General features: G+C 54.2%; 1 protein-coding gene across 1 annotated transcript in view; it reads right to left on the bottom strand.

The window, feature by feature from the left end:
• Positions 1–8,272: 8,272 nt before the first annotated feature.
• Positions 8,273–14,352, bottom strand: part of LOC141164878 (probable N-acetyltransferase camello) — a 31,181-nt gene continuing 25,101 nt past the window's right edge. Inside the window, exon 3 of the mRNA XM_073650544.1 lies at positions 8,273–9,241. Coding sequence (XP_073506645.1) covers positions 8,570–9,241 — 672 coding nt within the window. The 3' untranslated portion in view covers positions 8,273–8,569. The remainder of the gene's footprint in view (positions 9,242–14,352) is intronic.

The raw sequence follows: 14,352 nt of genomic DNA, 5'->3' as shown, positions 1-14,352 counted from the left end.
ACAGAGGTCTCTGGAGGGGACATAGAGGTCTGGAGAGGACAGAGGGGTCTGGAGGGGACAGTGGGGTCTGGAGAGGACAGAGGTCTCTGGAGGGGACAGAGGGGTCTGGAGGGGACAGAAGGGTCTGGAGGAGGATAAAGGAATTCTGAGGTGGACAGAGGAATCTGAAGGAAACAGGGAGCTTGGAAAGAACAGAGGAATATGGAGAGGACAGAGGAGTCTGGAGAAGACAGATGAGTCTTGAGGGACAGAGGAGTCTTGAGGAGATAGGGAGCCTGGTTAGGACAGAGAAGTGTGAGAGGGAGTTTTGTGGACATTGTTGCTTTACCAGCCTCCAGCCACCAGAGGCCCCTGTTGGCTCTAAAAGGAAGGAATTTTTTGGTGAACTTGTTGGTTGTGAGTCAGCAGAAAGAGAAGCAGGAGTGGAGAGAGGAGAGACATGGTGGAGCTGCATCGTAAAAGCTGGTGTGTGCAGCGTGCAGAGAGTCTAATAGAACTTTGCCTGAAGGAGGAGCTTTGCCTGTGGCTCTGGGCCGAGAGAAGGAGCTACCTTGAAGGGACAACTATTGTTGGATACAGAGGTGGATTCCTCCCCTGTGCATCTGAGTGATGTGGAGGACCCTCTGCTGACCATACAGACTGAAAACTGCACTCCTGAGTCTAGTTCAGGACCCTCTCCTCAGACTACAGCTTTTTCAGAGAACAGTTACTGGTCGGTAAGATCTGAGCTCAGACATCACCACAGGATCCTGTTGGTACATGCAAATAGCAGGGTTTGTTTTGGCGCCAAACACCAGTTCTCAAAGACATTGGTTGTGGGCAGGTTTTGGGCGAACCTTAGTTAGAGACTCCCCCTGTAGGGAGATTGTGTATGTGGCGCCCCTGAGGGTTCAGTCGCCACAGAGGTACTGCACCTCACCCAGAGGTGTGGTGTCTCTCTTCACTCAGGTAAGGAGGGAGTGCTGCTCGGAACCCTAACACCTGCATCCAACACTACACTGCTCCAGGCCGGCTGGAAGGGCAAGATGCGATGTGTTTTCTGCTGAGCCCTGACCCTGGCTGGAGTGGGGTGAACCCAAAGGTAGGGGGAACGAGTAGTGGGTGTGGGCGGAGGAAGTAGATAGAGGGAGCACCTGTAGAAGGAGGTATAAATAGAGAAGCCATCTTAGGGTGGCAGTTCAGTTAGTAGAGGAGAGCAGTTCAGAAGAACAGCCCATGACAGTTCAGAAGAACAGTTCGGGAGCAGAGTCTCAGTAGGAGATCTGCTCAACAAGTAGGGCCTGGTCTGGAGGCCCAGGAGGGGAGCAGGGAGTAGGCTCCATTCTAAGAAGTGATCCTAGGGGGTACAGCGAGTGCTGGACTGCACCCGTACGCCCCGCATCTGTCAGAAGACAGAGGGATCGTAAGCCGCATTCTAATCCCAGTGGGGGTCAAGCAGGTCTGTGAACTCCGACGGACAGGAGGGACTTCAGAGCACCCGAGCAGGATTGAGAGTGGGCAGCGCAGGGCAGGAGGGAGAAAGAACCAGTGTGAAGTCAGTCTAGCTAGGAACAAGAGCAAGTGGGGTTCTGCCAGGTACTCCTACATCTCCTGAAGAAGAGCTGAACCCCTGCCTGGTGAACGCAGCGCGACATGGGAGGCTAGCACCAGATCAGTGCACCAGTGGAACTACCCTAACAACTGTGAGTAAAGACTCGGATGACTGCACTGAATTGCCTCCGTCCATTCTTTCATCAGCGCTATCTTTCCCTCTGCACTACAACGCCCAGGGCACCTTGCACTTTCTACACTGCCCTGGAGCTAGCTCTACCTGTGGAGAGCCGCACCATCCCTGCTGCCGTAACACCAGCTCCAGAGGACTGTTCCGCAGCGGTGGCTCCCCTTAGCCGCATTCCATAGGTGGCGTCACGAACTTACCAAAAATCCCCATATAAAAATATTCCCCTTTTGCACTGACCGCCCTGGGTCATGGACCGGGCCAGCCACCGTGATATCCCCCAGCAGCGACAAGAGGCCCGGCTGCCGAGTACCCCATGGTCCTGGGGGCGTGTCAAGATCTGGCTTCACGAACAGGATACATGACCAACCCGTTATCGCCGGGTATTGTGTGCCTAAGGAACGGTGTTATGTTACTGGATGTGGCGCCCGCCCCAGAAGAACGGGCGTCATTATGTGCGTGCTAAAAGACAACAAAATGAAACCTCCCATCGTGGGTCGGGTCCCAGAATGGCGCCAAAAGCAAACCCTGCCCCTTGCAACAGTGACTGTCCGCGTAGATGTGTCCGTCAAGGCAAGAAGGCCATCACAGGGAGTGACCGACAGCAAATTGCCATGGGACCGCCCCCGAAAGAGGAGAGGAGGAGGAGAGAAGGAATGGAGACAGGATGTGGTCTTAACCAGTCTAGACAGACCGCACCCGGCAGCCAGAATGGAAGGAAGCAAAGGTCCAGCCTCCACCTCTGGCCTGCTGCAGCCTCCAGCAAACCCCCTCACCCTGGAGGGAGAAGCTAAACAACTGTCCACGGAGGACATGGAGCTCCTCCAGAGTGAGGTCCTAGAGCTGGGCCAACAAGTGGAGCGGGCCCAGCAAGCAGCGGTCGCAAAATGGAGGAGCGAGCTGCTGGAAAAGTTGGCGACACGGCGGAAAGCAGCACTGGAAGCCAGCAGCAGCACCCCAGCCCCGGCGGAGCTCGCGGAGTACCAGGAGGCCGTATGCGGTACTCCCCGTATGCCGCCAAGCCCTCGCTGGAGCAGCTATTTAGCCCGGAACCTCGACCCCCCGGGCGCTGAACCGGAGGATCTCCCATATAGTGCCCATCCGGAACCTCTACTCCCGGGTGCTGAAGCTGCGGGCCTGCTATTAGAAGCCCTCCCAGCGCCTCCACCTCCGGCACCCGAGTGGGTGTGCAGCGCGCCGGCCTTCGACTGGTTCGCCTGGTTTGAAGACCAGCAGCCGTGCCCGCTACTCCCGACACCAGCGCCCCCGGTTAGCTACTTCAGCGCAGAAGAGTTTTGCTGGGACAACCGGGGGGGGGGACCTGATGGGGTTCCCGCGGTAGACCCACGCCGAAGCCCTGCAGAGGAAGGAGTTCTGCAGGCGAGAGCTCCGGCAGCTGGAAAAGGAGCGGCGCACTCGGCGGGCGCGTTGTGAACGCCTGGAGGCCCGGAACAAGGCCGCAAAGGCTAAAGCTTGCCAGATGGAGTCAGCCCACCCCAGCCCCCGTGACGAAGGAGTCGTTGTCAAGTTTGATCTGAGGGCTGGGTGGGGCTTTATCCGGGATGCGAACTTTGCTAGAGACATATTCGTAAACCGGCAGGATGTGGAGCCCGAGCTGGAGGAAGGCCATCCCGACCGTAACCTTTATCCGGGGGACCATGTCAAGTACACCCGGCACCACGGGGAATGTGGCTGGTACGCCCTACACGTGTACCGCATCATTGAGGACACGTCCCCCGCAGGACATACCTCATGACCCAGCTGGGTCAGGGAAGAACCAGGAATACCCCAAGTGGGGTCCCCACTATTGAGCCAGCAGGTGGGACTGAACACTAGTTGTATATAGTCACCCGTAAGGGTGCAGTGTTGAGAGTTGAAAATAGTATTTTGCCTTATAGTGTGTGTTTACTTAAGTACCCGTCAGGGTAAATAGACTCCAGGCTGGAGACAGTGAACGGCCAAGAACGTGCATTGTAAATAGTTTAGCACTTCTTAAAGTGCACCCTATTGCCCTATTGGTTTTATATTGATAACCATGATCACTGAACAAAAACCCGTTTGGCGTGGCGGAAGATGTGGTCCATCACCAGGATCGCCTATGCCCTGCAGCCACGCCCAGGGCCTACGTTGAGGGTTTGCGGACGGGTCCCTCATGCTGCTACTTGTTGCACTTATGTGAAAAGGAAAATGTTATTTAAAAAGTTTTATAATGTTTGATAAATGTAACCAGTAACGTTAAAGTGATGTGCCTCCCATAAAGGGAAGAAATGTTGTTGTTATAATCTTATATGCGAATGCATTCTAAAAATTTGCATGTCATGTATACCCTGTTTTACTCTGTTCCAGCCCGCGGACGTGCTGTGTTTTACCAGGGGGGAGTGTGGCGCCCCTGAGGGTTCAGTCGCCACAGAGGTACTGCACCTCACCCAGAGGTGTGGTATCCCCTTCTCTCAGGTAAGGAGGGAGTGCTGCCCAGAACCCCAACACCTGCATCCAACACTACACTGCTCCAGGCCGGCTGGAAGGGCAAACTGCACTGTGTTTCTGCTGAGCCCTGTCCCTGGCTGGAGTGGGGGGAACCAAAGGTAGGGGGAACCAGTAGTGGGTGTGGGCGGAGGAAGCAGTTAGAGGGAGCACTTGTAGAAGGAGGTATATATAGGGAAGCCATCTTAGGGTGGCAGTTCAGTCAGTAGAGGAGAGCAGTTCAGAAGAACAGTCCGGGAGCAGAGGCTCATAAGGAGCTCTGCTCCACTACAAGGGCCTGGTCTGGAGGTTCAGGAGGGGAGCAGGGAGTAGGCTCCATTCTAAGAAGTGATTCTAGGGGGTACGGCGAGTGCAGGACGGCACCCGTACGCCCCGAATCTGTTAGAAGACAGAGAGATCGTCCGCCGCATTCTAATCCCAGTGGGGGTCAAGCAGGTCTGTGAACTCCGACGGACAGGAGGAACTTAACATAGTAACATAGTTTGTAAAGCCGAATAAAGACTTGCGTCCATCAAGTTCGACCTGTTAGTTCTGTAATTGCTAAAGTTGATCCAGAGGAGGGCAAAAACCCCAAATGATTTGGCCAATCTTCACCTGAGGAAAAATTCCCTCCCGACTCTGAAACCAGCAGTCAGAATAAATCCCTGTATCAACCTACTATTTTATTCTATTTTTAAGTATATGCTGAAATCTGCCTGGTATCTAGAAATGCATCCAGTCCCCGCTTGAACTGGTTTAGTGAATCCGACATTACCGTCTCCTCACTCAGTGAATTCCATATTCTCACTGCTCTTACCGTAAAGAACCCCTTCCTATGCTGGTGCTGAAACCTTTTCTCTTCCAGTCTTAGTGAGTGCCCTCTTGTTACCGTAATATCCCTCCTTTTGAACAAATCCCGGGCAAGGTCTCTATACTGTCCCCTAACATATTTGTACACATTTATTATGTCCCCCCTCAACCTTCTCTTTTCCAGGCTGAATAGTTCTAGTTTTGCCAACCTCTCTGGGTACTGCAGTCCCTCCATTCCCTTTATTAATTTTGTTGCCCTCCTTTGTACCTTTTCAAGCTCGTTTATATCCTTTCTATATATTGGGGCCCATAACTGAGCACAGTATTCCAAGTGTGGTCTGACCAGTGCTTTGTACAGTGGAAGAACAATGTTCTCCTCCTTTGCAGCTATACCTCTTCTGATACATCCCATTACCCTGTTTGCCCTTACAGCAGCCGCCTGACTTTGGGCACTCCAATTTAGTTTGCTATCAATCAAGATGCCCAAGTCCTTCTCCATCTCTGAATTCCCCAATGATTTCCCATTCAGTGAGTACTGGTGACTTCCATTTTTCCTTCCCATATGTATGACCTTACATTTCTCCTCGTTAAACCTCATTTGCCATTTAATGCTCCACCTACCCAGCTTATCCAAATCCCTCTGTAGGTCTGCACTGTCCTCTTTTGTATTAATTGTTTTGCATAACTTTGTGTCATCTGCAAATATTGATATTTTACTATTTATCCCGTTGACGATGTCGTTAATAAAGATATTAAATAACATTGGGCCTAGTACAGACCCCTGTGGTACCCCACTAGTGACGCTTACCCAATCTGAGTATATTCCATTTATAACCACCCTCTGCCTTCTATCCTTTAGCCAGTTAGCTACCCACTTGCAGACATTTCCCCCCAGCCCCATCATTCTCATTTTGTATACCAACCTATTATGTGGCACGCTATCGAACGCTTTTGAGAAGTCGAGATACACGACATCCACTGGTTCCCCCTGATCTACTCGAGAGCTAACCTCCTCGTAGAAGTCAATCAGGTTTGTTTGGCAGGAGCGATTCCTCATGAATCCATGTTGGTTCGGGGTTAATAGATTATTAGCATCAAGATGCTCCGTAATTGCCTCTTTAATGAAGCTTTCAAAAATTTTGCCCACAACGGACGTCAGACTCACCGGCCGATAGTTTCCGGCGTCACTTTTCGCTCCCTTTTTGAATATTGGCTCTACATTCGCCTGTCGCCAAGCAAGTGGTACAGACCCAGTCTCAACAGAGTCCTTAAATATAAGATATAACGGTCTGTCTATCACATGACTTAGTTCCCTTAGTACCCGTGGGTGTATGCCATCAGGTCCTGGTGATTTGTTTATTTTAATGTTACTGAGGCGTTTCTGTACCCCAGCTTGGGTTAGATTTGTCATACTTAGTGGAGGATTAAGCTTGTCACTTCTCATTTCGCCTGTTAGTTCTTTTTCCTTTGTGAAAGTTGTCGAAAAAAATTTATTTAATAGATTAGCTTTATCCTCATCTTTCTCTATGATTTTGCCTTCATCACTTTTTATCGGTCCAATATTATTCGATTTAATCCTTTTACTATTTATATACGTAAAGAACAGTTTGGGATTTGATCTACTTTCCCCAGCAATACGTCTCTCTGTTTCCTCCTTCGCTATTTTTATTTGTTTTTTGCAGGTTCTCGTTTTTTCCTTGTAACACATTAGTGCCTCCTTACTGTTTTCCTGTTTTAATCTCTTGAATGCCTCTTTTTTGCTATTTAACGCCCCTTTTACGTTCTTGTTCAACCATATTGGTTTCCTCTTATTTCTGGCCCTTTTATTCCCATACGGTATATACCTCTCGCACTGAGTATTCAGAATTCTTTTGAAGGTTTCCCATTTACTATTCGTATTCCTTTGATTAAGAACTTTGTCCCAGTCTATAAGTTGAAGGTTTTCTATCAGCTGATCAAACTTCGCCCTCCTAAAGTTTAATGTTTTAGTTGTTCCCTTATTGATAACCCTACTGAAGGGCATTTTGAAGTCGATAATATTATGGTCGCTATTACCTAGGTGCCCCCCTATCTGTACCTCAGTTATTCTATCAGGCCTATTAGTCAATATTAAGTCCAACACTGCCTTCCCTCTCGTTGGTTCCTGCACTAGTTGGGAGAGATAATTATCCTTAATATTTGTCAAGAACCTTTTTCCTTTCTGAGATCTACAGGTTTCTGTTTCCCAGTCAATATCCGGGTAGTTGAAGTCCCCCATTACAATCACTTCATTATGTTTTGCTACTTTGTCTATTTGTCCTAATAGCAGATTCTCATTCTCCTCTGTTATATTGGGTGGCTTATAGCAGACCCCCAGTAATATTTTATTATTATTTTTAGTTCCCTCTATCTCTACCCACATGGACTCGACCCCCTCTTCTCCCTCTCCTATATCTTCCCTTAGTCTGGGTTTTAGACATGACTTCAGAGCACCCGAGCAGGATTGAGAGTGGGCAGCGCAGGGCAGGAGGGAGAAAGACCCAGTGTGAAGACGGTCTAGCTAGGAACACGAGAAAGTGGGGTTCTGCCAGGTACTCCTACATCTCCTGAAGAAGAGCAGAACCCCGGCCTGGTGAACGCAGCGCGACGTGGGAGGCTAGCACCCGATCAGTGCACCAGTGGAACTACCCTAACAACTGTGAGTAAAGACTCGGATGACTGCACCGCACTGCCTCCGTCCCTTCTTTCATCTGCGCCATCTCTCCCTCCCGGCACTACAACACCCAGGGCACCTTGCACTATCTACCCTGCCCTGGAGCTAGCTCTACCTGTGGAGAGCCGCACCATCCCTGCTGCCGTAACACCAGCTCCAGAGGATCTGCTCCGCAGCGGCGGCTCCATATAGCCGCAATCCACAGGTGGCGTCACAAACTTTCCAAAAATCCCCATATAAAAATATTCCCCTTTTGCACTGACCGCCCTGGGTCACGGACCGGGCCAGCCACCGTGATATCCCCCAGCAGCGACAAGAGGCCCGGCTGCCGAGTACTCCACGGCCCTGGGGGCGCGTCATGTAGAGTTAGAATAACAGGATTGTAAACATAGAGATTTGTTATGTTTGTTAACTGTTGCGCTGCACCACTGTACGAGCCTCATTACTCATCTCACATGATTTCTGCATGTCGGGTCATGGTCGCCCGGTCCTGTTCCTGCCTCCATCCTCATAGTATTGGTCTTCATAGACCCTGAAGTCATCACGTGTCACCACCATTAACCATTTCAGGCTCCGCTCAACACACAGGATATTTTTTATTGGCAACATTTTTATTAACATTTATTACCGAGGAAAATGAAACCTGTGCACAGAAGTGTCATCCGCCCTCGGCTGTGATGGGACCATGAGGACCACATCTCTAATATGAGGGGGTTTACAAAAAGTTCCCTCTGGAGCAATGATAAATAATGCAATCATGTGATGGACAAATCCACACAGGTCCAGATGAACCGCACCGGCCGCCATATTGACGGACTTGCTGTACTTTGCATTCATGCATTGGTTTGATCAGTCCAGTGTTCGGTCCATCAGACATCTCTATCCCACTAGTCTTTAATCCGATATTCATAGGTCAGGATAGAGAAATTGGCAAATCTTCCAATCAGTGATGGAACGATCTTCACATCCGTTTTCTCAAAGCCTAATTTTTCGTACAATTTATGAGCAGCGACTTGTATCATTGACGTTTCCAGAGTCAACACTTTGTAGCCACGTTGTCGAGTGAAGACCATGACCTTCTGGCACAAAGCGCTGGCGATTCCCAGATGTCTTTTGTCCTTAGCCACTGACAGCCGCCTCAACACCATGACTTCAGTAGATCGGGGGGCCGACTGGACGCCCACCATGCCTATGACCCTGCCGTTAGTCTCCACCACCCAGAAACAAGAGTTGTTACTTGCCATGTAGGACTCCTCAATGTCGAGCAAGTCTTCTCTCTGACACTTGTCCACATACCGGTGGTACTCGGAGGTCAGTAAGCGCCGTCCCGCAGTAAACACAATGGCCAGGCTTACTAGAGAGAGTAGATAGGACCTGGAGATTAGGAGCAGGGTGATGAAGGATATGAAAAGCACAAACTGGGCCCGGGGAAGCTTCAGCAAGTAGGCACAAGTGGCCGGGATATGCTCTACCATGCCTTCAGCAAACAGCATACGGACGGCATTGTAGTCCCGGTTCTTGTACACCCGTATGGTGTGGTCAGCCATGGTCCCACAATGCTACACGTGGAAGAACCTGTGGAGAAAGAAGACAGGAAGGAGACCCTCATAATCTCAGACATACATGAACCTTCATACTGAAGTTATGCAATACTTATATAGTGCTGAGCATAAATGAGTACACCCTCTGTGAAAAGTAAAGTTTTAGCCAATATCTCACAGAACATCAAAACAATTTCCAATATTTTGACAAGACTGAGTTTCATAGAATATTTTTTTAACCCATCACATGACAGTGAGGTTAATAATAGAGCTTTCATTACAAAATCTTCAGTTTTACTCAAATTAGTTGATGCAAAAATTATTACACCCCACATAAAAACTATTACATCTAGTATTGTGTGTGATCTCCATGATGTGTAAGGACGGCACAGAGTCTTCTAGGCCTGGAAGGAACAAGGTGGTGACATATTACTGCATCCATCCTTCTCCATTCTTCAGAATGAGCTCTAGAGCCTGGATGACGGATGGAGACTGGTGGCAACTTGTCTCCAGAACTCCCCATAGGTGTTCAGTTGTGAGATCAGGAGACACTTGGTCATTGAGTCACCGTCACCTGCTATTCTTCAGAAATGCAGCAGATGGGAGATTTGTATCGTTGTCATGTAGAAAAAGTGCCGTCTACTGAGGGCCGGAGTGATGGCGGAATCTTCTCTGTCACTATAGAGCAGCACATCCGTGACTTCATGATCCCATCAATGACATGTAAACCCCCAACACCACCAGCTCATGAGCCCACTGACACCAGCAGCTCATGTGCCCCCCTGATACCAGCAGCTCATGAGCCCCCCAACACCAGCAGCTCATGTGCCCCCCAACACCAGCAGCTTCTATGCCTCCGACACTAGCAGATCATGTGCCCCCAACACCAGCAGCTCATGTGCCCCCAACACCAGCAGCTCATGTGCCCCCAACACCAGCAGATCATGTGCCCCCAACACCAGCAGCTCATGTGCCCCCAACACCAGCAGATCATGTGCCCCCCGACACCAGCAGCTCATGTGCCCCCCTGACACTAGCAGCTCATGTGCCCCCCAACACCAGCAGCTCATGTGCCCCCCGACACCGGCAGCTCATGTGCCCCCTGACACCAGCAGCTCATGTGCCCCCCTGATACCAGCAGCTCATGAGCCCCCCAACACCAGCAGCTCATGTGCCCCCCGACACCAGCAGCTCATGTGCCCCCCAACACCAGCAGCTCATGTGCCCCCCAACACCAGCAGATCATGTGCCCCCTGACACCAGCAGCTCATGTGCCCCCCGACACCGGCAGCTCATGTGCCCCCTGACACCAGCAGCTCATGTGCCCCCCTGATACCAGCAGCTCATGAGCCCCCCAACACCAGCAGCTCATGTGCCCCCCGACACCAGCAGCTCATGTGCCCCCTGACACCAGCAGCTCATGTGCCCCCCGACACCAGCAGCTCATGTGCCCCTGACACCAGCAGCTCATGTGCCCCCCGACACCAGCAGTTCATGTGCCCCCTACACCAGCAGCTCATGTGCCCCCTGACACCAGCAGCTCATGTGCCCCCCGACACCAGCAGCTCATGTGCCCCCCAACACCAGCAGCTCATGTGCCCCCCAACACCAGCAGATCATGTGCCCCCAACACCAGCAGATCATGTGCCCCCCGACACGAGCAGCTCATGTGCCCCCCTGACACCAGCAGCTCATGTGCCCCCCGACACCAGCAGCTCATGTGCCCCCGACACCAGCAGCTCATGTGCCCCCGACACCAGCAGCTCATGTGCCCCCCGACACCAGCAGCACATGTGCCCCCCGACACCAGCAGCTCATGAGCCCCCCGACACCAGCAGCTCATGTGCCCCCGACACCAGCAGCTCATGTGCCCCCCTGATACCAGCAGCTCATGTGCCCCCTACACCAGCAGCTCATGTGCCCCCCGACACCAGCAGCTCCTGTGCCCCCCCTGATACCAGCAGCTCATGAGCTCCCCAACACCAGCAGCTCAAGTGCCCCCCAACACCAGCAGCTCCTGTGCCTCTGACACTAGCAGATCATGTACCCACTGACACCAGCAGCTCCTGTGCCCCCCTGATACCAGCAGCTCATGAGCTCCCCAACACCAGCCGCTCAAGTGCCCCCCAACACCAGCAGCTCCTGTGCCTCTGACACCAGCAGCTCATGTACCCCCCGACACCAGCAGCTCATGTGCCCCCCAACACCAGCAGCTCATGTGCCCCCCAACACCAGCAGATCATGTGCCCCCCAACACCAGCAGCTCATGTGCCCCCCAACACCAGCAGATCATGTGTGCCCCCCGACACGAGCAGCTCATGTGCCCCCCGACACCAGCAGCTCATGTGTGCCCCCCGACACCAGCAGCTCATGTGCCCCCCAACACCAGCAGATCATGTGCCCCCTCGACACCAGCAGATCATGTGCCCCCCCGACACCAGCAGCTCATGTGCCCCCCGACACCAGCAGCTCATGTGTGCCCCCCGACACCAGCAGCTCATGTGCCCCCCAACACCAGCAGCTCATGTGCTCCCCAGACACCAGCAGATCATGTGTGCCCCCCGACACCAGCAGCTCATGTGTGCCCCCCGACACCAGCAGCTCATGTGCCCCCGACATCGGCAGCTCATGTGCCCCCCAGACACCAGCAGCTCATGTGCCCCCGACACCGGCAGCTGATCATGTGCCCCCCGACACCAGCAGCTCTAGTGCCTCCCCGACACCAGCAGCTCATGCACCCCCCGACACCAGCAGCTCATGTGACCCCCGAACACCAGCAGCTCATGTGCCCCCCAACACCAGCAGATCATGTGCCCCCCGACACCAGCAGCTCATGTGCCCCCAGACACCAGCAGCTCATGTGTCTCCCCGACACCAGCAGCTCATGTGCTTCCCCGACATCGGCAGCTCATGTGCCCCCCAGACACCAGTAGCTCATGTGCCCCCCAGACACCAGTAGCTCATGTGCCCCCCCAGACACAGGCAGCTCATGTGCCCCCGACACCAGCAGCTCATGCTCCCCCGACACCAGCAGCTCATGTGCCTCCCGACACCAGCAGCTCATGTGCCCCCCAGACACCAGCAGCTCATGTGCCCCCCCAGACACCAGCAGCTCATGTGCCCCCCAGACACCAGCAGCTCATGTGTCTCCCCGACACCAGCAGCTCATGTGCCTCCCTGACATCGGCAGCTCATGTGCCCCCCAGACACCAGCAGCTCATGTGCCCCCGACACCAGCAGCTCATGTGCCCCCTGACACCAGCAGCTCATGTACCCCCGACACCAGCAGCTCATGTGCCCCCCGACACCAACAGCTCATGCGCCCCCCCGACACCAGCAGCTCATGTGTGCCCCCCGACACCAGCAGCTCATGTGCCCCCCAACACCAGCAGCTCATGTGCTCCCCAGACACCAGCAGATCATGTGTGCCCCCCGACACCAGCAGCTCATGTGCCCCCCGACACCAGCAGCTCATGTGTGCCCCCCGACACCAGCAGCGCATGTGCCCCCGACATCGGCAGCTCATGTGCCCCCCAGACACCAGCAGCTCATGTGCCCCCGACACCGGCAGCTGATCATGTGCCCCCCGACACCAGCAGCTCTAGTGCCTCCCCGACACCAGCAGCTCATGCACCCCCCGACACCAGCAGCTCATGCACCCCCCGACACCAGCAGCTCATGTGTCTCCCCGACACCAGCAGATCATGTGCCCCCTGACACCAGCAGCTCATGTGTCTCCCCGACACCAGCAGCTCATGTACCCCCCGACACCAGCAGCTCATGTGCCCCCCGAACACCAGCAGCTCATGTGCCCCCCAACACCAGCAGATCATGTGCCCCCCGACACCAGCAGCTCTAGTGCCTCCCCGACACCAGCAGCTCATGTGTCTCCCCGACACCAGCAGCTCATGTGCTTCCCCGACACCAGCAGCTCATGTGCCCCCCAGACACCAGCAGCTCATGTGTCTCCCCGACACCAGCAGCTCATGTGCCCCCCAACACCAGCAGCTCATGTGCCCCCCGACACCAGCAGCTCATGTGCCCCCCGAACACCAGCAGATCATGTGCCCCCCGACACCAGCAGCTCTAGTGCCTCCCCGACACCAGCAGCTCATGTGCCCCCCGACACCAGCAGCTCATGTGTCTCCCCGACACCAGCAGCTCTAGTGCCTCCCCGACACCAGCAGCTCATGTGCCCCCCGACACCAGCAGCTCATGTGTCTCCCCAGACACCAGCAGCTCATGTGCCCCCCGACACCAGCAGCTCATGTGTCTCCCCAGACACCAGCAGCTCATGTGCCCCCCGACACCAGCAGCTCATGTGCCCCCTGACACCAGCAGCTCATGTGCCCCCTGACACCAGCAGCTCATGTGCCCCCCGACACCAGCAGCTCATGTGCCCCCCAACACCAGCAGATCATGTGCCCCCCGACACCAGCAGCTCTAGTGCCTCCCCGACACCAGCAGCTCATGTGCTCCCCAGACACCAGCAGCTCATGTGTCTCCCCGACATCGGCAGCTCATGTGTCTCCCCGACACCAGCAGCTCATGTGCCCCCCAACACCAGCAGATCATGTGCCCCCCGAACACCAGCAGCTCATGTGTCTCCCCGACACCAGCAGCTCATGTGCCCCCCAACACCAGCAGATCATGTGCCCCCCGACACCAGCAGCTCTAGTGCCTCCCCGACACCAGCAGCTCATGTGCTCCCCAGACACCAGCAGCTCATGTGCCTCCCAACACCAGCAGCTCATGTGCCCCCCGACACCAGCAGCTCATGTGCCCCCCAACACCAGCAGATCATGTGCCCCCCAACACCAGCAGCTCATGTGCCCCCCGACACCAGCAGCTCTAGTGCCTCCCCGACACCAGCAGCTCATGTGTCTCCCCGACACCAGCAGCTCATGTGCTTCCCCGACACCAGCAGCTCATGTGCCCCCCGACACCAGCAGCTCATGTGCTTCCCCGACATCGGCAGCTCATGTGCCCCCCGACACCAGCAGCTCATGTGCTTCCCTGACATCGGCAGCTCATGTGCCCCCCAGACACCAGCAGCTCATGTGCCCCCCAGACACCAGCAGCTCATGTGCCCCCCAGACACCAGCAGCACATGTGCCCCCCAGACACCA

This window comes from Phyllobates terribilis, unplaced genomic scaffold (genome assembly GCF_046119375.1).
Source record: "Phyllobates terribilis strain yellow unplaced genomic scaffold, ASM4611937v1 Scaffold_1__5_contigs__length_1240528914, whole genome shotgun sequence".
Lineage (NCBI taxonomy): Eukaryota > Metazoa > Chordata > Amphibia > Anura > Dendrobatidae > Phyllobates > Phyllobates terribilis.
The sequence above is the reverse complement of the archived record's forward strand: the minus strand, read 5'-3'. Positions and strand labels throughout refer to the sequence as shown.